This window comes from Astatotilapia calliptera, chromosome 15 (assembly GCF_900246225.1).
Source record: "Astatotilapia calliptera chromosome 15, fAstCal1.2, whole genome shotgun sequence".
In the NCBI taxonomy this organism is placed as follows: Eukaryota; Metazoa; Chordata; class Actinopteri; order Cichliformes; family Cichlidae; genus Astatotilapia; species Astatotilapia calliptera.
This window is the reverse complement of record NC_039316.1, coordinates 10,948,849-10,973,885: the sequence shown is the minus strand read 5'-3', so window position 1 is coordinate 10,973,885 and position 25,037 is coordinate 10,948,849. Positions and strand designations below refer to the sequence as shown.

At 39.2% G+C, this 25,037-nt stretch overlaps 2 protein-coding genes across 4 annotated transcripts in view; one reads left to right on the top strand and one right to left on the bottom strand.

Moving 5' to 3' along the window:
• Positions 1-796: 796 nt before the first annotated feature.
• snx3 (sorting nexin 3) lies at positions 797-20,365 on the bottom strand. Its single transcript, XM_026142464.1, has 4 exons — positions 20,139-20,365; positions 5,120-5,215; positions 4,663-4,787; positions 797-1,636 (listed from the first exon to the last, which is right to left on the bottom strand). The coding sequence occupies exons 1-4, from the start codon at positions 20,298-20,300 to the stop codon at positions 1,531-1,533; spliced, it is 489 nt and encodes a 162-aa protein (XP_025998249.1). The 5' UTR covers positions 20,301-20,365; the 3' UTR covers positions 797-1,530.
• A 778-nt stretch (positions 20,366-21,143) lies between these two features.
• The window catches only part of afg1lb (AFG1 like ATPase b), a 30,631-nt gene continuing 26,737 nt past the window's right edge, over positions 21,144-25,037 (top strand). For all 3 annotated transcript variants that reach the window (XM_026194147.1, XM_026194148.1, XM_026194145.1), the window contains exons 1-2: positions 21,144-21,289; positions 21,513-21,820. In XM_026194147.1, the coding sequence (XP_026049932.1) occupies positions 21,175-21,289; positions 21,513-21,820 (423 nt within the window). In that variant the 5' untranslated portion in view covers positions 21,144-21,174. The remainder of the gene's footprint in view (positions 21,290-21,512; positions 21,821-25,037) is intronic.

The window sequence follows — 25,037 nt, the reverse complement described above, 5'->3', positions numbered from 1 at the left end:
ATACTAAATTATTAAACACTAATGCATGCATCTTGATTTAATGCAGGATTTCTTGTGAACACCTGAAGCTCATCAGTAATAACCAACTCTGTGTACGTTCATTTGATTTGTTGGTGCTTTATCAAGTAATGAATAACATATTATTTTACATTTTTCTTTGCCACCAAATGAGATTTGTATTACATAAAATGGTTCATTTGGGGTTAATCTCTCCAAAATCAGAGCAGTGCTTGCTCTCACAGGACATATGAAGCTGCAATCAAAATCCATCTTCAAATTCAAAAGTTTTACATGGAACTGCACGGGTCAAAAGTCCTCACATCTTATATGTGCAGCATGTGGGAGGCAGTGTGCTTAAAAAAAATAATGTACAGATATGTTATTGTTATGAAAAAGGTCAGACCTTACAAATAGCCCTGAAGGCAAGAAGAAATGGCTTTTTACTTTTATTGTGGTGGCACATGTGATACAAAAGTAAAGGAAAAAAAAAAAAAGCTTCTGGATCTTGCATTCATTAAGCATAGTGACCTGGCCCAAATACATGTTGTACTAATTCAAGCTTAATCTGTCACAAGTCATAGACTGCATCATTTGTGTCTTTAGCATGGCTCACTCTAGTGCAAGTCCAAACTCAGGGCTGTCTTTGAATAGCTATAGTCCTTATACATCTTGCACAGTATTTATTAAACAGGTACAATAAAGTTAGGATGACTGCACTGGTCCTGACTGACTGTCCAGAGCGGGTAGCGAGACAGGCAAACGGCCCGAAGCGACAACAAATGCACTCACACGTGGAGACGTTTCACCTATTTTATTGGAAAATATTCAAAATAAACAAAAATGGCACAGCAGTATACAAATCTCAAAATGCATATAGCCAGTAGAAATACTGCAGTTCCCTCTGTGTAAATCTCTTGCTAGAAAATCATTTGTGATAATTGGGCAGGTGCTGGTCAATATACACACACGCACACATATGCACGCCTCCTTTTTCGGAGAAGAACACCTAAGTGTGATTTGAAAGTCAACGCCCGTCGTTGCATGTGTGTTTTTTGTGTTTAGTTGGTAGGTCGGTGGTGAGCAACATGCCGTACTGGACGAGAAACGCTGTGGGTCATTACGAGAGCTTTGCATATACAGAACACTCATTCAATGTTACTATATAAATGAATATATTTAAGACATAGCTAAATGATAAATACATCAATATATCCATGTTAGTGGCATTTCCAGACAAAGAAATTGCTATAAATTACTTTCAACCACAGTTACGTGTCGAACATTCTTGACTCTGATTAGAAGGTGAAAACAAACACCGATCAGGATAACTAAACTAAAAGAGGCAGTGAATTATATAATTTTTCTGGGGGGGGGGGGGGATGGGCGATATTGTCAATAAAATGTTTGTTTGAGAGAAACCTGGAGCAGTGAAAAGAGCTTTGGGTTGTTGGGCCAAGCGAGGCTGAGCAGGGCTGAGAGAGAGACCAGGCCAAGCAGAGCCATCCATTTATTTATTTATTTTTCTTTCCCTCAGGCTTGCCTGATTTTGGATGGGGTGTAGTTCTTGTCAACAGACTCATCCTGTAGAAACATGTGCAGGCATCGCTCATTCTGAGCTAGAGGGTGACCGGCCACTCTGGAAAACAAAAGCAAAAGTGGACATTCAAACATGAAGCTTTGATGAGTTTAAACAGGGATGAGCACAAACAGGAAACAAGATTTTGCATGAATTACTGAAATGGACGTGAGAAGTGTGGGGATTTTTTTTTTATTTTTTTTTTATAAATTGTGCTAGAAGGACAATTATTTAGCATTCAACATTTTTATGCAAGTATTTCTAAAGGATGATATCTTTTGTGTGCATGCTTTAAAAAAAAAAAAAAAAAAAAAAGGACAAAAAAAAAAAAAAAAAGTGACTCGCCCACTTTTAATGGGTTATTTACAGCCTGCACAATAAACTGGTCATGTCAGGTGTTTTGCTGTATTTCAATCCTATCAGACTCCAGTAACATGTAAATGCATAAGGATTGATACAATGCTTTTAAAAGAATTTTACTGAGTATAACTGCGTTTTAAAGTATATATTTACACATATATGCCACATCCTTCAAAAGTGCCACTGTGGCATATGGGGGGAAAACATTTAAGTATAACTTTTGTTAAATTTAGTTAATAAGCAAGCTGAGTAGGTAAGTAAAATTTACTTTCACAAAGAAGCAGTCGTACAACAAAACAGAGTAAAATATGTAAGAATAGGTAAGTGCAGTAACAGCAATACAAAATCTGATCAAGATACAAAACAAACATGTAGTTTAAAAACAAAAATCCAAACAATAAAAAAAAAAAAAAACGGTCAAACTACAAAAAGTTTTACAAGCTAACACTGCTTAATAACACATCTAGGTACTCGCCTGTCATTAAAAGCTGCTTCTCATTCACTGTTCAGTGTCTTAACCACCGACGACACAGAATGAACTTCAAACACTACAATAAGTGCACAACTTCAATTAGGCATTCCTGAAGTTACATGGGCACCATTTATAAACAGTTATAACACTCTTATTTTTGTGTGTGTGAAAGGCAAAGAATTTCCCACCTTTGTTTGAACCCTTTTAACTTGTCATCTCCCTACGGTCTCTAAAATATACTATACTATATTATATTATATGAGTGCATTCAAAGTCAAACCTGTTTAAATTTAGTGCGCAGTTTCGATTTGGGATAGATTTCAGTCAACAATGTCACTGATTCACTAACAAATAATTTAAACTACTCTGAAAAATAATTACGCTAAAGTAATTTATACTAATGGAGAATAAAGAGCTGATCTGAACTGATCTAGTTAACATATCGGTAGTTTAATGGTTAAAAGTTACTGTTATATATCATTGATATTATTATAAACTATATTGCCACATATAGTAATGTACAGCACAGTACATTTCCCTAATCGGCCAAAAATGTGAAAAAGAGTAACTCTTATTTGAATTTGCCATTTAACCGTAAATTTACGACAACTTTATCTCACATTTACAAACACATTGACAGTCACAAAAACTGTTCACTTGGGAGTAGTAATCCGTTTTCCCCCTTTTGACTCAGAAATGAGCAAAGATATAGAATTAAGTCACACCAAGGCAAACAGGAAAACTAGCAGACTGCCTGTCTCCTTCCACTATTTCACAAAGTTACTCTGATCCTAGTTTGAGGGATTGATAAGAGGCTCTGGAGTATTTGGTGTTCTCAAACGTCTTTAAATCCCAGTAGGACTTAAATGAATCAATATTTTATGACCCCCCTCCCAGTCAGAGTGGTAGTTCTTGTGGAAAATATTGGATGTTTGGGGCTCTGTTAAAGCCACTCTGACATCGAGTTTCCCTCAATGTCCCTTCAGATGACGCAAAGCAGCTTAACGAGAATGAGCCAGTGCACCTGAGACCCTTAAACGGCTCTTTTTGTAAACGACAAACTGCTCAGAACACATCAAAATGATAAGACTACACGCACTGTATGCATGCGTCTTAACCTCTGATAGGAAATATTTCATACAAATTAAGCAGCAAAGGGACTGAGCCAGAGGTCAAATACCAGGGCAGTCACCGGAAACATCAGGCTAGCTACCAACAAATACTGTTTAATAGGTTTGGAAATGTTGATCTGGACGTAAGGCGCAGCAGGAGCATGTTTACAATCTTTAAGCCATTTCCTCTTACCTGAAGCCAGCATTATGTATGACTAGCCTATCATAAAAAATAAAAAATAAAAAAAAGATTGTTCGCTCTTCTCCTCCTCCTCACTCATTTTGCAGGGATAATCATGTTTAGCATTCCAAAAGATTTCCTCTTCACAATGCTCTCAATCACAGATTTAACAATGCTGCCAGCCACATCAGCCGGTGTTAAGTCTGAACAATAATATGATTAACAGCAGTGTTTCATTCACAGAAAGCACGGGAGGGAGAAATCTTAATTACCAACACATTCTTGTCTCCTTTAAAAATAAATAAATAAATAAATAAATGAAGAAGAAAAAAACCATTTATGGATTTTAATGTTCCTCAACTGTCTTTGCACACTTAATATTCCAACAGGAAACATTGAAGTATTTGCACATGAAACAAAGATAATGGCCAAGTCTGCAATCAAAGCAAATAATTACAATCAGACTGTAACTTTTATTGTTCCGCAGCTGAAAACGAGGACATGCTGGATCAAAAATAAGCAGAGGTGCACACACCATCCCGTGGAACCACGCGCTGTAATTTGAGCTGCAATTAACATAAATTACACATCAACAACAAAACAAATGTGGGAAAAATTATGTTGTGGGGGTGCGCACTTGAGTCCTCTTTGGTTGTTCTTGTCCTTTGCGAGGTAATTATAAAGGAGATTTAAGGAGGATAGTGAGGAAAAAGACCTGCCCGTCTCCGAGGGTTCAGTTTGTTAACAATATGAAGAGAAGTGAAAAAGTTGAATCTAGTTATTGCACAACGTGCTTCATTGTTCGTCAGAGTTAAATAAAATAAATAAATAATTAAACTAGCAACGGCAGAAGCGGAAAACGACTGCAGCTGCAAAGAAGAAATTGTTAAGAAGAAATTGTTTTAACCTCATGGACGCATTGTGGGAGAATGGATAAAGACTGAGACGTGGACAGGCTTACTTGTTGAGAAACTGCTCCAGACCCTGTCTCCGCTCCTCGATGAAAGAGTCATCAAATATGCCATCATCTCCTCGGAAAGGAAGCTGCCGGAAAAGAGCTTTCCCCGGGAGAGGTGGTACAACCACCTGAGAGAACAGATTTCCCATTAGAAAGAAAAAAAGAAAAAGAAAGAAAGAGCAAAATTAAAAGTTTTTAATTGTTACAATAAATTATGAGAAATTTGAACAACTCAAACTATTTAAATATGGGTTTTGTCAATGCTTTTTGTGTGTCATTTCTGAAACTGTTTATGGGCTGAACCTAGACAGGGAAGAAAATGTTCTTTAACAACCCAAAGATGCACAAAACTCCCTTCTCTTTCATAGCAAAACACTGCAGATGTGGTCAATGTTATATGCTGATTTGATAAGCTAAGTACTCGAGCAGCCTTTGTGTGGAGTTCACTTCAATGGCTCACCTTGCTCTCCCTCTCCAGCTCCGCTCTGAGCCACTCAAAGTCGCTGTACCGCCTCCGTACAGAAGACTCCTTCAGCTTGAAGATGGGTAGGTTGGTCTATGGACAAACATAAGCCGCAGACTGTTACAGGTGTCACTTTTAAGAGCTGTTGTGATTTACAAAGAAATTGCCCTTAAACTCTGGCTGCAGTTATTCAAATGAAATCACAGTTTTTCAAGAAGTAGCTTGATATACACTAAGAAAATTTCAGGTAAGTCAGAGTGGTTCAAAGTAAAGCTCAGAAAGCTGAGTTCAAGAAATATCGATTGAATCGTTTAGCAAGTGATAGGAAAATCCAGTTTGTGTGGATGATTTCTCCCCCCACATATCTCTTTTTGCATTTTACTGCCATGCTTCGAGTCCACTTGCCCTCTGGGGAGGGACAGATCACTGCAAAATCCATTAAAAGCTGTCCCAAGTAATCACTTTTATCCTGATGAATAAAAGTGATTATGAACCTGTCCGTAGGACATGAGTCGGTACTAAGTGCAAGGACAACAACAAAGAAAATCCTAATCTGTAACCAGATACCAGATTTCAAAGTAATCAAGCACTAATGGGAGATTCTGGACATCGCCATCAAGCCAATGAGTGAGAGAATAGTTATAATTAATATAATTTTGGAGACTCAATCCCACCGTGGAGGTGGCTTACTAAGACACTTTGCTGTTCCTACAGGTTGATGGTGAGGATAATGAAAATGATGCCCGTTTTATTTAAATAAAGTTATGGATTTATCACCACAATGTGATAAAGTAAATCTTTATTTTAAAGCTCAAAAGAATGGAAAATAAAAAGAAAACTGATCAGCAACTATGGGATTGATTTTTACTTCTGACTGTTGCTCAAACTAAGCAAGCAAATGTTAAACAGACTCATTCTTATATAGTGCTTTTTGACTGAGCACTCAAAGCTGAGTACTACTGTCTGACATTTCATATCCATCCATTTTCTTGCTCTCTCGTCCACTTCAGTGCCGTGGGAATTGCATCCAAGCTGACACCAGGTGAAGAGGATACACCCTGGACAAGTCACCAGTCTATCGCAGATTTACTCACTCACTGTATCGATGGGTTTTCATGCAAACAGAGTCATCACCACAGCTCCATACCATTTATACCAGCGCTGAAGCTGCAAGAACTCATTGAAGTGGTCTCCTAAACAATAGGTTTCCCTGCTTAGACAAAGCCTCCAGATCCAGAAACAAAGAAATCTGAAGTGTAATTTACTTTCTGAAAAAATAATTCTTATTCAGGTACATTATACATGTACTAAAATTGTTATTTAAACAGTTCTAACCTGTCACTTTAATGTACATAAAGTTATAATAAAAAGCTGGCATTGGATACTCCAAATACCTGATCTATACAGCTCTGTATACCATTATTATCACTTTGACCTTCTGCTCACTCACTACTGACCTTGAGAAGAGAGGTCAGGGGTTAAATGTGACATATTTTAAATCTTCATACAATACTTTTTTATATGTTGATAATATACGGTGTATTTGTAACAACCACACTTTCAAAGTTTTTGTTAACTTTTTACAAATAAAACATTAAGTTGACCACAAAGACCTTGGTGGATGTAAGCCACATTTTATTGATTTGTTAACATGACCTCACTCTACATGCCTACAAATTCATTCAATTCTATATGTGGGATGTTTACACACGCAATTGTAAACGCCACCAAAAACAGGTAAATATTAAATCAACTGAGGAAGAAAAAAAAAACCCAGACGGATTGATTGATAATAAAATAATCACTAGTTGTAGTTCTGTTTTCGTTTGCTATATTAGGCCAATTCTGTTATTTCAAGTGTACTGGGTACTTTTATTTGATACAACCACCAAACTGCAAAGCAGTATCTCTGTACTGTTGGAAGTGTTCCTAGGGCTGTGCAATATGACCAAAATCTCATATCCTGATATAAGAATTCTATCGTCCCGATAACGATATAAATCACAAAAATATAACATTTTCTGTAAATTCTGTGAATCTCGGGCAGCTCGACTTGCCGGAAGTGTTCCCAGCTGTGCGTCATGTAGCTGGAGTCGAGTGTTTTAACTAGAGATGGCACGATACCACTTTTTTATGTCCGATACCGATACCGATATCATAAATTTGGATATCTGCCGATACCGATATGAATCCGATATAAATGGTAAATGGTAAATGGCCTGTATTTATATAGCGCTTTACTAGTCCCTAAGGACCCTAAAGCGCTTTACATATCCAGTCATTCACCCATTCACACACACATTCACACACTGGTGATGGCAAGCTACATTGTAGCCACAGCCACCCTGGGGCGCACTGACAGAGGCGAGGCTGCCGGACACTGGCGCCACCGGGCCCTCTGACCACCACCAGTAGGCAACGGGTGAAGTGTCTTGCCGAAGGACACAACGACCGAGACTGTCCAAGCCGGGGCTCGAACCGGCAACCTTCCGATTACAAGGCGAACTCCCAACTCTTGAGCCACGATCGCCTTGTCACCTGCCGACGCACTACTTTGTTTCCTGTTCTGTGTTGACTGGGCTGACACTGTTGAGTCTACATACGCTAGCTTAGCATAGTGTTTTTTAATCAACAAAACTGTTTTTTAAAATATCTTGCTGCATTTTGCAAGTCTGCAAGTTCATACTCAAGTTTAAAACAACAACTACACTAAAGCTATTCTGTTATACCTGTATACAAAAAAAATATTTCATAGTTCAGCAATACTGATCAATCTAATAAACTTAAACCTACACCATCCTCCCTATTCTGGTATTTTAAAGAGTACTTAGCGTAAATATTAAGCAACCTAACTAATAGGGTTCCAACTCCCAGCAACAACAAAATTAAATAAATAAAAAATAGGGAACCACCCCTCACGCGCCACCTCATGATGCTTAATCGACGTAATCAACCTTAATTTGATGCAGTGTGAAAAAAAATGCACAGAAATCAATTATTTTTCAAGAAATATTAAATAGATTCAACATCTTTCTTCAACAAAATTGCAGACTGCACAGATGGTACCTTCCCAAAGTAAAAAGTACTATAGCTTACTAGGGTATATATATTAGACTTAATAGTCACTATGTACAGTAATTGACTTCTATTCATTTTACATCAAATTAAAACTTTGGGTGTCAGATAATTATTTATTAAAAGCTAGACATTTTAAATGAGAATAAGAAAGAAAAGTATGTCTTTGTGCCCCCTTTTCCCAGTTAATGCCCTATCGGCCCCCCTGGCTAAACTTTGCTAGATCCGCCCCTGCACAGTTACCAGCCGTCAGCTACGTAGAAAAAAGATCCTGGTGTAGAAATTAATATTTAAATAAATTCTAACAACAGCTTATCAAGCTTAAACGTGCTGCTGTTGTTCAGCCGCTGGTTTGCTCTTTCTGGCGCAAAGTGGACCAAAAACAAACGAGAGACAGACTCGCGACAGAAAAGCCGATCAGCTGATTTAAGCAGTTTCACGATTGAAGTAGCAGCCGGAGAGCGAGAGGCAGTCGCTCGTTAAGCTTAACGTGGGAATGCTTTACAAACATTCAGAGATGGACTTACACACTTGCTTTACTTCTCTCGGGGATAACTTTGTCGGAGATGAAATGCCAGGTTGCTAGCGAAGCTCCACATGCTATCCAGACCACCGACAGGTCCTGCATGCCACAGCTGCTCTATCACGTGATGCATACGTTCTGAGGTGAGTTACGGCGTGTTGCAAGTTTTGTGAGGTGCTTTCGTGATATTTAATGGATCGGATTACATTTTTTATTTTTCTCCGATATCCGATCCAGTAATTTAGGTCAGTATCGGACCGATACCGATACGTAATATCGGATCGGTCCATCTCTAGTTTTAACAGATGCATTAAACGATACATTTTTAGACATAAGTTGTAACGGCCGCCGTTTTCTTTGTGAGTATTTATTACAAGGCGTGCTGCGGGGAAAAGCCTGTTCTAACGTTTGAGTCTAAGGTTTATTTTTTAGCACCTGGCGGCTCTTTTTTTTACTTCTCATCCGTAAATAATCTGCTCTTTCACGTGATTCAGTTTATTTTGAAAAGTCTCAAGTGGATCTTGAGCTTTATTGTGAAAGGTTTATGTGGAACATAAACAAGCGGACGCGCGATGGTGTTACCGTTGTTGTTGCTAACCAAAACAGGCACTTGTCCGTCAGTAGTGTGGTTATATTAAAAATAAGAGAAAGAGAGAACTTTAAGAAATTAATATAGCCACTACAGTGACCATCAAAACGGTGGAAAAAAATATTGCCGTAAACAGTTTATTTTGTGACACCACGAAACAAACGATAGCATAAAATGAAACGATAGATGTTTTTATATCGTCATCCGATATATATCGTTATATCGAACAGCCCTAAGTGTTCCCCAAGAGTTAACAAACTCACCAAGACATTCATTTATTGGAAACATGTTTTAAGAAAATGTGATAACTAAAAACAAAACAAAGGTTTGTACTTTCTGTGGCAATCATATGAATATCAGAAAATTATCACTAAAAAGCTTTCAGGGAGAGCTTGAGCTAACTTGAAAGAGCTAGAGAGGATGGTTTTATTGACTTGGTTTTGGGCATAGCTTTGTCTTATCTACTCTAACTTAGTAAAAAAAAAAAAAAAAAAAAGGGAAGGGGGGGGGGGGGGGGGGGGGGAACAAAAAACTCCTTCAAATCGAACCAAACCGAACAGAAAATTGAAATTGGCCTCAAGGCGAAAAGAAATTCCACATTTTGCTAACCAAGGTCTGTCCCACTCAGAATGCTTTGCCATTTTTTTGTGCGTTCACACAGATGTGTGCATAATTCCAAGTTGCTGTTGACAAGTACTTGAGAGTGAATTTCATTTTAAAAAAAGAGGAGATGTTTCGACATTGACAGAGAACATTGAAGCAAACAGCACATTACGGCACAATGCCAAAGCTCTTCACTATTCCTGACAGCACATGGCCACCCCATGACAATGTACAAACAAGGAGGGAGTGAGTGAGCATTTCATTGGCAGGCTACATTCACAGAGGGTCAGAATTCATGGAAGAAGGAATCACAAGAGCAAAGCAATTGAGCAAGTAGGTGCAGCATGAATACAGCGCAAGCAGCAGACTGATCGATAAGCAGACGACTGTGACTGTGTGCGGTAAAGGGGATGGAGAGTTAACTAGAAGGCTGAGTAAATGGCTGAACAAAAGAGAAAGGAGGTGGGTGTACGTGGTCATAAAGAAGGAGCAGAGATACTAGAGAGGTTGGAAGCTTTGCCTGCTCTATGCAAGACTAATTGAAGAGGAGGAAGACCAGGAGTGGTCTTTTCTCTCTCTCATGGTCTCCCCTTTTCAGTCTTTTTCCTTTTTATTTCCCTTGATCTGCAAAACTAAGTCACATTTTCTGCCCTTGAGACTCCTCTTGTGGTGTTTGAATGGGAAAAATATGGGCATTTGTTTTCTTCAGTCTTTGCTCTGTCCTATCCTCAACCTTCAAAATTATGGATCCCACCCGAGTTTAGTGGGCAAGAACAAACTCATCTGTCACACCCTTAGCAATGATGAAGAGAGTCGCCCATCAACCACGACTGGTTTGATGGTTAACTGTAAAATAAATGCTACCTGGGCAATTTACTCAATCGCACAGAATGTTTTCTTGAGCTGATGATTGGGTTAAAATCTGGACTCGTATAGACACACTGATCTTTCACATGACCCCTTCATCAATATACCCCACCGTCTTCCAAATGTGGATTTGAATACTATTACAGGTGATCTCACTTAAAAAGTCAGTGCTTTTGGTCCATTGAGTTTTCCTGATTTATTTATGAGTTCAGCTGAACACAATTTTCTTTTGCTTTCTTACCAACCATTTCAGTATTACAGTAAAGTTGGCCATCTATTGATCGTTTATCTTATAGGATATTCTCAGCTGACCGTTTCCTTTTCAATCTCACGGGACTTCATAACTGTCAAATGGATCACCTCAAAACTGCAACTGATACACACTAGAGGGCACAAATCACCTGTGTACAACTAAAAGGTTTGTATACATTAACTTGTCAGCATAATAACGCATAATATAAGATCCAGCGATGGACCTCTCTATGTCAGAAATCTGCAAAGAATTATTAACGTTTCACAGACAGGATGCAACAACACTAATAAACTGCAGTAAATAAGAAAGCCCTGTATGCCAACATATAATAAAAGCTTCTGAGGTGGCTGTGGAAGAGCAGGTAGAGTAGGTTGTCTACCAAGTGAAAGGTTGGTGGATCAATCTCCAGCTACTCCAGTCCATCTGTAGAAGTATCTTCAGTCAAGATACTAAACCCTGATACTGATAATTGCCAACGTTTTTTGCATCCATCAGAGTTTGAGTGCATATAAACGTTAGATAAAAGTGCTTAGGCATAGATAAAAGCACTGCATGAATGTATGGGATTGAGTGAATGAGAGTTGTAGTAGAAAGCTCTTTGAGTGCTCAAACTGAGGAGAAAGGTGCTATACAAGTACCTGTCCATTTACATTTAGCTTAACCATTTTCTAGCGGTTTGCTCTGCCTTTTTTCTAACAAGTTTTCATGACTCTGCAGACATTTTTGTGTTTTAATCTAACTGGAATTTCTAACTGAAATTGCAGGAATAACTGATCCCTCAACACTGACACAAGTATGCCCAAGTAGTGAACGTAAGAGTTTACTGAATGGAGTTGAGGCATTGGTATTTAATGATGTAACTGCTGAAAGATTTATTTTTCAATGTTTAATTTACATGGCAGATGAGACAGGCAGAAATATGTGAACTGATAGGCAACAAAGCACATATATGAAAATAGCAGATACTGTTTGTGTCACAGAGACTTATAGTACTTTAAAGGTCACTCCTCAGTTATTTCAGGTCAACTATACAAGGCTTACATGGACATTAAGTAAAGATTGAAAAAAAAAAAAACCAACACAACTGCAGGTCAAACTCCTTAGTCCATTCTGCACCACATGCAAGCTATTTACATTGTGAATGCACTAACCCTGAAACTGCCAAGCATTCAATTCCTTGAAAAACAGCAGTTAGGACACTGGATCAGTTTCCCAGGCATGGATTAAGCATAGCCCTAGATTAAAAAGATGTTGTTGTTGTTTTTGTGAAACTGATTTATTGTAATAGCTATGCTATGGCGTTTAGTAATGTCTTGGCCAAAATGTGCAAGGAATTCCATAAAAAGACCTTATCTATATGGGAGAATTCGTTGATCTAAAACCTGTATATACCTTTTATCATTGATGCTGGCCTTTCAGATGTTCAAGCTGCCAATTCCACTAACACACCCCCATACCACATGCATACAGGCTTTTGAACTGAGCGCTGATAATAAGTCAGATGGTCACACTCCTCTTTAGTTGAGAGGATGCAGCGTTCATGTTTTCCAAAAAGAGTTTGAATCAATGATGAATTCAATGTGTCTGACCACAGAACAGTTTTCAACTTTGTCTTATTCACAAATCACAAAGGATCGCAATATTTTTTTGGGAATTGGGGTTATAAACAAGCTGATTTGAAAACAAAGTTTAGTCCCCCTTTTCCCCCCTTAGGACGAATACGCCAAATCACATCAATAAATATTAACTGATGTAATATTCAGAGCCTGGACTATACATAAAAAAGGAAATTCGTAAGATTATTTTAAATAAATAAGGCCACATTTATTACATTTAAAACATAAAACCAAGTGAAATAACCTGGTTCAGGTGACACTGTATTAACTGTAGGAGTATTTCCTTACACTGGGCACAATATCTGCCACTCCCTCTTTCAACTGTTTTTTTTGTGTGTGACTAAACAGCCCACCAAAAAACTTCCTTTTTCAATTATTTCAAGTTCATTCCAGGTGAAGCTGTCAATGAACCCCTCACTCCTCCTCGTTCTCAGGTCACAGGAGAAGTGGATTATCTTAGCTTTATCGCCCCAGTGCTCTAGCATTAACTCCGCTCTCCTCTCACCGTGGTTCGTCCCTGCTGCGTCATGTTACCTCACAGCATGGAGCGCCACAAAGTTAATCCCCACCACAACAGATCACAGTTACAGGTAATCTGCCACCGCCGTGACTCTAATCCCATCACGTGAACACAGAAAACACTTATCCATGTGCGAGCACACATTGACAGAGGAGGTATGCAGGCACAGGTGTTAGGCACAGGATTTGACCAGTCACACATTTAACAATGTAAATATAATAGTCCAAAGCATTCGAGCCTGCTTGTATGCACACTAGAACCCGGACCACTTATCTCAAGACAATGAAGCAAGCAGTGAGAGTGTAAGGAAAGAAAGTCACCTGGCCTTTCAGTTCCCTCACCCACCATAACCCTGTGATTAAGAGATTGGCCTTTCAGGACAAGGGGAGGAACGAAAACGACAGAACTGAAAAATGAGAGGTCTCACTCATGCTTTCTCTCTCTAACACGAACACATAGAAAGAGGCGGTGCGTGAGAGCTCTACAAGTCAAAGATCAGGTTTCCCCGGCCTCTGTTCTTTTCACGGCTGGTTAGAGGTTAGGACCAGGGTGTATCAACTTACTAACCCCTCACAGTGATCAGAACAGGGGACCAGCCCACACCCAGTCAGGTCTTAGGATTTTATTAACTGATTTTTTTTTTAGTTTTTTTTTTTTAAAAGGGACACAAAAAAAAAAAAAGAAGAAAAAAAAAGATGCTTTCCTCACTTTGTAAAAGACAGATACAAGAGGAAAGCCAGACAAAACAGCAAGCAAAAGGCACAAATAGGATATTTGCAAAGGTAGAAAAATACAGAAATGAGAAATTAATGGCCACGTTAAAAGCAAAGGTGGAAAAATAGATTTTTAGACATCATTAAAATAGGAGCATAAAGCTACATGTACCTCCTTCAAAGTGGATCTGCTTGCTTCACTTTCAATTATGAGTGTTCAAGGTGCAATCTACGCTCCATAGGAAGAGCATGTGATTCATAATGTGTGGGACACAATACCTTAGGCTCATTGAAAATGGGTTGAAAAGAGGCAGAACCCTTAAAAACAGCGAGACACAGAGAGAGGGAGAGAGGGGACAAAGATCACTCATCTCCTGAGAGAATAGTTCAAGGCCACCATGCATTAGCTTTTAGCAGGATGGATTAAGTCAAGTTTGAGAGTGCACATCCTAAACCTCCCCCATGCCCCCTTCTCACCCCTCCCATATAGTCCCCTTTCAGAATAATAGCATTAAAAATGGCAACATAATACCATCTCATTGCATCATATTCCAAAATGGGAAAAAAAGACCCCGAACAAAAGAGTTGGGGCTATGGGTCTCTTGCTCTCGCCTCTCCATGTACTCTCTCACTCGTTCCCTCGCTTGCCGGCCTCTGCGGCCTGACAGCCTACCCTCTCTCCGACTCGCCTAGCTGGCAAAAAGCTGCTTTGTTGCCATAGTATCAACTCCCACTTTTGATACTGTCATTTCAAGTAGGATATGGTAGCCTTGATACAATATGTTCCCCATTTCCATTAAAATAGTTGTCGAAGAGGATGCTGTAGACTTTGGATTACACTTGACTGTGCCTGACAAGCCTCCCCTCCTCCCCCCACAATCCACACACACCCACACACACCATCTCTCCCCATTTTATTAATGACCAAAGGCCCCCGCCCTCACCCTGGTGCCCAAATGGAAAAGAGAAAGAAAGAGAGAGGGAGAAGCTATGGGAGAAGAGAAGAGGAGGGGTAGAAGACTGAGTGAGAGTGGGAGACACCGCTATAAGAGCCCTTTTATGTACTCCTATCCATAAACAAAGTGAGATCCCAAAGTTCGCTCCCCTGAATGTGCTCTCTGGATGAGATGGGAACCAACTAAAATTTTGATAATATCCATCACCCATTCCTCCTACTCCACACACATACACCCCCATCCCAGCTCCAACCCCCTGTTTGCTGAGGGTCCAAACAAATACACTATGCTGTATTGAGGGGAGGGGGGTCCGCCAAACCAGACACTACACAGAAAAAAGTAAAAGACCATTAAGGTGATATGATAGGACTCATGAAAAACAACTCTCTCCATTAGGAACATGAAACATGTGCAGAAGCATAAAAAAAGCAACCATAAGCCACTTCAAAAACTACCCTTAAAACGAAGGGATTTGGATTGGAACAGATATCCATTGTTTCAGCATGACCCCCGACATTACGAGTCTGCTCATGCAAAATGAGATATCCGCCTCCTTTCGGTGTGAACTTAGCTTCCACTTCGTTAAAAAACTGATGCATAGAGTGAGAGATTGATCCCATTAATTTCAAACGCCAAACGCAGGCCCGTCTGCCAACAAGTGACTATGCCTCACAGCCACAGTAAACAATGTTTAAACAATTTGTCTCGCCACTAACTTTGTGAGCATCCCAACACCGCCGGTGAGTCACAGGCAAACTGAATGACTCTTATTTCAACAGTCTCGGAGCAAACTTCATGATTTCAGTTATCATGGGGAACAACGGTAACACGGTATGAACCAGGAAAGTGACTGCACACAGCTGGGAGTAAAATGGGAAAGTAAGCAACAGGATGAAATCTGGTGAGGGGGTGGCTTTCTGCCCTCCCATGGGTGGGGGGGTGAGTTGGAGGGTGAGGATGGGGAGTAAATGCTCCAGCTCCCCCTCACCACACACACACCCACCCAGCCACCCTGGCCTGGTTCAATTCTTCTCTTTTCTCAATGAGGGGATTAGGCAGACTCTCTCACTGCGGCCACAAGAGCTCTCTCGATTTCGGGGTGGATAGCGGGACAGCAGTGAGAACAGGGGAAAAGGTTAGGAACGGAAACAGTACAGAGTAATGAGATGATATATTTCAAGTATTCTGAAATATTAAAAGAAAGGTAGATGAAGAGGGGGAAAGAGGGGAAAAAAAGCAATGAAGGGGCAAAGCAAACACTACGCATTCCAGACCTAGGCCTTGTGGCAAACACTCTTTAATGGCTGGAGATGGAGTAAAACGCTTCCAAAGAAAGCTAAAGAAAGGAGAAGGAGAGAAGCAAAGCTAAGTTGACACCACGTTTGTTGAGAAGTGAGGGATGCACCGCTTCTTCTGTGGTCTTATGCAAAGCAGGGTCACACAGGGCTATGAGGTGCACAATAATGCTGATTACACGCATATGCTAATTATTACACGCTAATCAAGTACAGTAGCCTTATATTCAACGCTAATGCCTGGAGACAGCTTCTCTCCTCTCAACTCGTTTCTTAAAGGTAAAGGAAAACGACTAAATACTTGAGGGCTGGTAACCAATCTAAATACTCCGGGCCAGTAACTACAGGGGTGTCAGTCAACCAAGATGACAATTTAGAGATGAGGAGATGGAGCAATCAGATGAGCCTATAGTGACTGTCTGACAGTCTGTGTATTTAAAATCGAACACAAAAGGTCCAATAATAGTTACATTTATACAAAATTGCCTGGCTTATGTGGCAAAACTGACAAGCCTTTAAAAGGAGTTCTTAAAGCTTGAAAATACTGTAAAAAATACAAAGTTTACCTCGTGGCTAACCCAGCTAAAATGTGTCTTTTTTTCGTTTCTCGTGAATCTAACTGCCTGCTTGTTGTGTCTGCATGTCAAATAAGACTTATATTTTAACATTCTCACAAAATTCCTGATGTAGGCATGACATTTAATATCTGACAAAAGCAGCAGCAGCTGAATCAAACGGTCCAAGGTTGTCCAAGTTGTTCACCATGGAGCTTTCACTGAGATTATCAGCACAGGCAGACTGCTAAGTTGTCACTGAAATAAAAAACGTTCAAACTTTTCATTGTTCTAAAAAACTCTTAAAATCTATAGTTTTATGACAACCACGTCAACTCCCGTTTCCATGTATGATATGATTTAAAACTCCAATAATAGAGCAAGCGACCTTTAGTTTATATTTACATTTTTATTTTGTAAGACATTTATCCTATCAACACTGTGGGTACTGTGCCATAAACAGGATCAAAGAAAAGCATTTGCAGATTTAAGCAGGTTTGATGTTTCAAAGGTGGATTGCCAGATACATTTAGGTCCATAAGTATTTGGAAAATGACACAACTCTTGTCTCAGGACACAACCACAGTGGACTATAAATCAAACTATCGAGACACGATAGAAATGCAGACTTTCAGGGGATTTACAGACATTTTATACATATAAATTTCTAGAGGCTCTAAGGTAATTATAGAAGCTAACCATTTTAAGGAGTGCTTTTAATATGCTGTTTCATCCTGTGACTTGCTTTGACACATTTGCTCCAAAAGGTGTCCAACTGATCTCTCTAACCTTAGCTCCGTCTTCAGCAAGTGAAAAGCATGCTCTATTTACTTTAGATCTGGAGACCGACTTGAAGAAAAAAAAAAAAAGAACTTCACAATATTTCTTTGAGTTGAGAAACACTTGAGCTGCTTTTGCAGTGTGATTTGGGACACTACTCATTTGCACTATGAAGTACTGTTCAATCCATTTTGCAGGATCTTTTGAGTGAATCTCAGCAGAAAGTATAGCCCTGTAGTCTTCACAATTCATTCTGCTACTTTTCAACAGTCACATAATAAATAAACACTAATTCCACTGACAGTCATACATGAAAGTGCCATAAAAAATGTCTCCACCATGTTTGACAGGTAATATGGCATGCTTTAGATCATGAGCCACTTCTCTCCCTCTCCATTATTTTCTCTTCAAGTATGATTGAAGTATGCACACCAGTCATTCTGGTACAAGTTCAGCTTGTTTGCGTGTTTCAAATATTATTTCAAAACTATGCAGACTCTTCTAGATGGTTTCTGACAGTCTAATCAGGGCTGCTTGTACTTGAGTGCAACCAGTGATTTGCACCTTGTTGTAAACCCTTTGTTATTTACATTTATGAAGGTATCTCTTGACTGTAGACCGCCTCGTGGCTTGGTTAGATGTTGTGAAGCTGCTTTCCTTAACCATGGAAACCCCCTATTTTAGTTGTATTCTGTAGTCTTTCAGACCTTTTGGTGTTGCTGATTTGGCCAGTCTGATCATTTCCATCTCTCTGTTAGGTTTATTTTAGGTTTTCAACCTATTGCCCTCCTTTACTTGCGTCAGCATCTTTGTTTTTCATCTGCTTAATTTGCAATAAAACAACAAGGGAACAGATCTCATCTGACAAAGAAAATGTCAGTCAGTTATTAATTATTTTTGAGCATCTAAAAATGGGAAAATGTATAAAAATTGGTTCAAGGCTTCTTGAATTAAAGCTGTCACCAAGTCATGAGGATGCAGGTGCATCATTGCAGTTCTATCACATCTGGAGAGTTTAATTAAAATCCACAGCAGTTGTGGACAGAGGCAAAAAAAAAAAAAAAAAGTGTGATTTTCCAAATATGTCTGTGAAGGTTCTCAGTCATCCAGGTCATCGTAGTCAAAGGAGCTTGCAAAGAAAAGCGTCTGGACTTCTTTAAGTTACTTGAAGACGTTTCAGTTCTGAACTGAAGAAGCTTCTCGGATGAGAGGTGAAACGTCTTCAAGTAACTTAAAGAAGTCTAGACGCTTTTCTTTGCAAGATTTTCCAAATACTTAACTGAACTAACTATTTTGCCAAATATCGCAATTACAGTGATTTATTTCTATAATTACAAGTTCCCAGGAAAAAAAAATACACTTCATCTTTGAGAACAGATCTTAAAAAGATACATTTGTTCTTTTGTTGTTGTTACATTGCAACAGTTTTAAGACACAAAAAGCCTAACAAAGGTTAGTGTTGGAGTTAATGTTGACTATGATTTGTTATTTTAATAGTTTGATTTTGGTTACTAGTGATCTGTATCAACACTGAAAGAAATGTATCAGCTGACCTCAGCTATTCAAGGCTAATTTTTACTCTGACCACAAAGTTGCAGTAACAGAAAGATACACAGGATGTGTTTTGCAATTGCTGACTCTCTAACAGTTCTCATCCTGACCTATTGCTCAACAACACTGTTGCATTTCTACGCAGCATTAGCTGCCATCCCAGAATTTCACATTAAAAAAAAAAAAAAAAGTACACTGACAGCCAAATAGATAGTAAAGTGACAAAAATAATTCTTTATACGAAAAAAAACAAAACACCTTTTGTTCTCCTCTACAAGTTGGAGGAAGTAAGTGTGTTGTAAGGGGGTGGGTGAAACTGGACAGGATCAGGCAGCATCCTGCATCCTGTCTTTATAGCTCCAGAGAAGCTGACTCAAAAGTATGCTTTCCTTTAGGCTTCTGGTGATTTGTCACGTCAGAAAAGCTACAAAGTAAAATACTATACCAACCAAAATGTTCGCATTATGTCCCAGTGCACCATTTAGTCATACAGGCCAGTCCTCACCTCAGGATTGTCATTAAGTGTGACCAATACTGTTATCTGTGGTTTGCACTCGGACAATGGGGTGTGGCTGGAGATCAAATGTTCAGAAAGACGTTAAGTCTTTGAGAAGGTTATGTGTTTCGCTTAAACCGAGGTTATATAACTGCAGTTTATTTGTAGACATGTTTCAGCTGCGCTGTGGAAAAACACTTGAGGCTAATGTAAACACACACACGCGCGCGCACACCCCTTCTTTCCCGGAGCGATGTCGCCGTCAAAAGACACAGACACCGTTTCCGTTAACCACGTTATCAAACACTTTTAATTAACATGCAGTCAAACAGCTTTATGTACACCAACAACGTTGAGCAGACAGTGTAACGTCAGGTAACCGTGCAGTCAGATAAAGGCTGCTAGCTTCCTAGCAAGCGTCGACTAATTCCTTTAGCAACGGACAATTTGATACTTCTTAATAGCCCACACTTTTAAATATCGACCATTTGAATGTCTTAGTGGGGGCAAAAATCGCGATGTCATAAAAATTACAACTTTCTGTGACTGCAGAAAAGATATGTTTGCGTGCTTAGGTGTGTAGCTTAAAAGCTAGCGCCATTTGCACTTGTTACGGTAGGCTCACCTTCAGTCTGACTTCGTACGTGGTGTATCTGCCTCTGCCCACCCCGACCGTCTCAGGGTTGCTTACATCAATCTCTAGAAAGTTACTCGGAGGTCCATAGGCGTCATTTAAGTTCTGAGGCTTGGTGTAAAGCCTTCTTGTATCAGCTATGGTTTCAGCCATGTCTCCCTTTCCTTCTAGCAGCCTGGGGATTGCGTGAAGTTAGTCAGATTACGAATATGCACGTCACCTTGATGGCCTTCAAAATAAAGGATTTTGGTGAATGCTGTGTATGTAAAATGAAGACTGACGTTAAAATACGGTCTGATTTCCTGACTTATCCGAGTTTAAAGATGAGATATATTGTTATTTAATTTCTCCACGTGAATGTTGTTCTTGCTAGAGCTAAAAATAAAAATTTCATAGTTTATTCTGAAGGCAAACCACGCAAATTTCGGTTTCACCCAGTCACTTACTCTCGCCAGCTTGAAATGCCGTAGAGCTGAACTTCCGATCAGCTGAGGTTCAGCTGACGCTTCTCTGTCACCCCCCTGCTCGATTTATTTACAACCTGCCAGCGGGCACATTACACACATCGATTACTACACTACAGACACAAACGTGTTCATTTTACCCTACAACCCAGATCAAACACAGCTAATAATATAAAGTGACTGCTAGAACGGAAACTTGTTACTGTCACACCCCAAGCGACCGAAATATAGAAATTTAATGGTCAGTATTATATTATTCTCCTTGAAAGACCTAGTTCACAGGGTTAGTCATAATAATTGGCAATCAATAACAGTTTATAGTCAAAAACGGAGAAAGAAAATCGACATAATACAGAATACAAACTATAAATTTTATAAAAATGTATAATTATATTGTTCCTTTGACGCAAAATCTTATAGGTTTATGTGTATAGATACTATAGATTTGAGATACATTCGTGACATTTATTTAAATTTGAAGTATTCTAAACGCCCCTTCGTCGTGCTATTGCGAAACGCTTGTGTGGATGAATCTCAATAAAGTTTTAGCGTTTTGAAACATCATGGCGACTTACACGGCTGCTGCCGCTGTCAGTCGCTCACTGAAGTTTTTCCTCAAAGACTCTCCTTTGATTTCACGTCAGATTTGTTGTTTGTCGAGCAGTTTCTCTGGAAAAGGTAGGCGACTCTGCGCCAACGTGCAGAGTCTAACCCGTCCGGGAAATGTTTCAGACTGTATTTCCTCTATCTAAATTCCGTGTGCTACAACTACACATTTATTGCTACGACATGTTTTAATACAGCTTTACTGGAATCATATTATAACATCTAGATTATACTATATCGAGGCATATTTTATGTTTGCATGTAACACTGACGTGTTCTGGTGTAATGCTTCAAGGTTACAGTAGTTGGAGGGCATGCTGTTCATCTGCATCGTCCTGCTCGTCGGATCCTCCAGCAGCAGACACGTGTGGCTCCAGTGAAACTCTTGTGCACTTTGATAGCCTCGTTCAGGGTGGCTTCCTGAGGAGGGATGCCCAACAGAGACGGGTTCTCCAGCAGCTGGCCCAGCTGCAGCACACCCTCAAGAGCTACAGTAACAGTATCTACTTGAATCAAGACATTCTAAACTCAAAAGATGACAGCAGCCAACATCACAGTGGCACCAGAGCAGGCGAAAACAAAGGCAGTGAGCTCACTGAAAAGGTAATGACATGATTGTTCATGTATCATCACAGAGAAGTTGTGCTGACCATGGTTGGAGTGAATAAGGCAGGTTTGGCTTTTCAGAGAAGCTACAACTTGCCCGTTTTTATCCCCAATATATACCACAGCTAGTCAGTTACTGCAAAAATCAGGACTTTTTTTCTTCACTCTATGTATACTTACTAATATAATACACTCTTCTATTAGGTATACCCCCCTTCCCCTTCAGAAGTGCATTATGGGCTAGATTAAACAAGGTGTTGGTAACATTTCTCAGAGATTTTCTTCCATATTAACATGATTGTATCACACAGTTGCTTTAAATCCATGATGCAAATCTCCTCTTCCACCACATCACAAAGGTTTTCTTTGAGTACAGCAAAATCACTGCCATGTTCAACAAACCAGTGTGAGAGAATTTGAGGTATGTGACATGGTGCGTTATCTTATTAGAAGCAGTGGTTACACTGTGGTCATAAAAGAGACATGGACATGGTGAACAATAATGCTCAGGTGTTCAAACAATGCTCATTTGGTACTAAAAGGCTGAAGATAATATCCCGCACACCTTTACCACCAGCTGGAACTGTTGATACAAGTCAGGATGGAGCCATGCTTTCATGTTGTTTACACGAAATTCTGAACCTACCATTGAAATGTTGCAATAAGAATTAAGACTCATCAGACCAGGAAACATTTTTCTAATCTTCTATTGTCCAGTCTTGGTCAACACATGCGAATTATAGCTTCCGTTTTCTGTTCTGAGCAGACAGGAATGGCACTTGATGTGGTCTTAGCTGCTTCAAGGTTGGACACGTTGTGTGTCTAGAGACGCTCTTCTACATACCTTGGTTGTAACACATGGTTAAGTGTATGACACTGGTAAATGTCATCTTCTTCTTTCTTCATTTGATTGAGAGATACGTTTTTTTTTGTAGTTTTGCTTCTGTACACCTCAACCAAAGAGAGCTTGCGTAGTTTTGAAAACAAATATTTAGGTAAAATAAGATGAACTTGAATGAAAATAATGAGACAATGAGAAAAGTATTTTGGCATTGACATAAATGGTTCTCTGTAGAACTGAGTCACTTGTGATGACATAAATGCTAATAGAAGTAGGAGGATTAATCGCGAAGTGTGATGGGCTATACTCTCTGTTCAGATTCAGGCAAATGCTGCAAAACTTGATCGGTCAGCGCTTCACAGTGCAAACAGATAATGACCCAAAAGCATCCTGCAAAAGCAGTCCAAGTTTCTCCAGGCAAGGAAATGCAATACTCTTCAATGACCAAGTCACTCATCTGATCTCAACCAGCTTTTTTCAGTTACTGCAGACAAAACTGAATGTAGACAGACTCGAGGTCGCTGCAGTAAAGGCCCTAGCAGATCATCTCAGGGAGGAAACGCAGCATTTGGTGATGTTCATGGGTTTTAGACTTCAGGCATTGATGCAAAATATTTTCATCACGTTATTTTGTCTAATTAATCTTGAACCTCTAAAAAGGGTACTATGTATAAAAAAATAGTTGTAATTAACTTTGCATTAACTGTTTTTGGAATTTAAAGCTAAAAATCTGCACTTCAATCACATTTCGATTGTTTGATTTGAAATACACACACACACACACACACACACACACACACACACACACACACACACACACACACACACACACACAGTGGCGGTGTAAAAACAATTCTGTCTTTCAGTCACAAAATATTTTATCTCAGTTACCTTGTATTTATCAACTGGTTAAACTACGGGCATATCATACTGGCATAAAGGCCTGGATGACCTCTAATTCCCTACCTCTGAATTCAGACAAAAAAAGGTCACAGTACTCAGACCTAAAAAATCTTAGAAAAACAGTGTCTCACTAGAAATTCATTTTAGATATTTCACTTTTACATGGCATTACCTTGGAAAATATCTAGCACTGCTTTCTTTCTTCTGCACAATGTCCTCAAAATTAGAAAGATCCTGTCTCAGAGCAACACAGATTCCTCACTTGTAGGCTGGACTACTATAATTCATTAATATCAGGTTGTTCTAAAAGTTTCCCAAAAAGCCTTCAGTTGATCCAAAGTGCTCCAGTGAGAGTACAAACAAGAGCGAGAAAGAGAGAGCATATTTCTCCTATACTGGCTTCTCTTCACTAGCTGCCTGTTAAAGCCTGAATTAAATTTAAAATCCTTCTCTCTGCTGATGGTTGCCCCTCCATAAACCTGGTTTTGCTAGAGATTTCTTCCTGTTAAAAGGGAGTTTTCCTTCTCACTATCACTGTTCTTGTTTATAAAGGGTCATGTGACTGTTGGGATTTTTCTTTGTTTTAAACATTGTAGGGTTTTTACATTACAGTGTAAAATGCCCTGAAGCAACTGTTGTTGTCAATTGGTGCTATATAAATAAATCAAATTTATTGTAATTGAATGTAAAAAGTTAAAAAAAAATGCATTGTTCATTTAACTGTAATAATATATTTTATTGTACTCATGAAATATGATATTTGTTTTTATCAAAAGGTGCATCATCAAACCCTTGATTAATTTTAAACAACCTCATGTCGACATTTTTGAGCACCAGAGTTAAACGTAAGAACAACAGACTTCACTAGAGGTCTAATCACTGTGGCCTAAAGCAACTAGCGACTCAGTGTTTCACTGTATTTTAAACAAGTTTCATTTTCTGCGAAGAGACGGATGAGCCATGCGGACAAACATTTAAAACACTCTAAACTCGAGGTTCACTTTGAAGTTTTTTCCAGCGCTTTCAACCACATCTCACACAGTCTTCATCATCAGGGAAGGTAGTTTGTTACACTATTAAAATATACCTGCTCAGTAGCTGTTATAAAAAAATTAAAAAAAAAAAAGCTTGTCAGTCTGTTGCATGGCAACAGACTGACAAGTGACAATTGAACAAACTCCATTCACCGATGAAGACCATGCAATACTGTTGAAAGCCTCGGAGAAAAAAGCTAATGAGACAGTCTTGAAGGGTATTTATACTCCTTTTCAGGGTCAAGACCAGTGTTATTTCTTCAAAATATTCCTACATAATAAATAAAAATTACAAAAACTGAAAGCATCGGATTTGCATCGTTTGAATTAGGATGCATTACGCTGGACATTATTTGGGGAACAGTTTAGGATTCATAAGGCAGCATAGATATGTCTGGATCCGGATTGTCGTTGGATTAAAAAGCACCACTGATAT

Bases quoted from the DNA above. Each gene is read 5' to 3' on its own strand.
- snx3 (XM_026142464.1), bottom strand. From the start codon at position 20,300: ATGGCTGAAACCATAGCTGATACAAGAAGGCTTTACACCAAGCCTCAG. The intron at 5,216-20,138 runs GTGAGCCTACCG...GTTTGTCCATAG, and splicing joins CGTACGAAGTCAGACTGAAG to ACCAACCTACCCATCTTCAA. The intron at 1,637-4,662 runs GTAAGCCTGTCC...TTTGTTTTCCAG, and splicing joins CTGGAGCAGTTTCTCAACAA to AGTGGCCGGTCACCCTCTAG.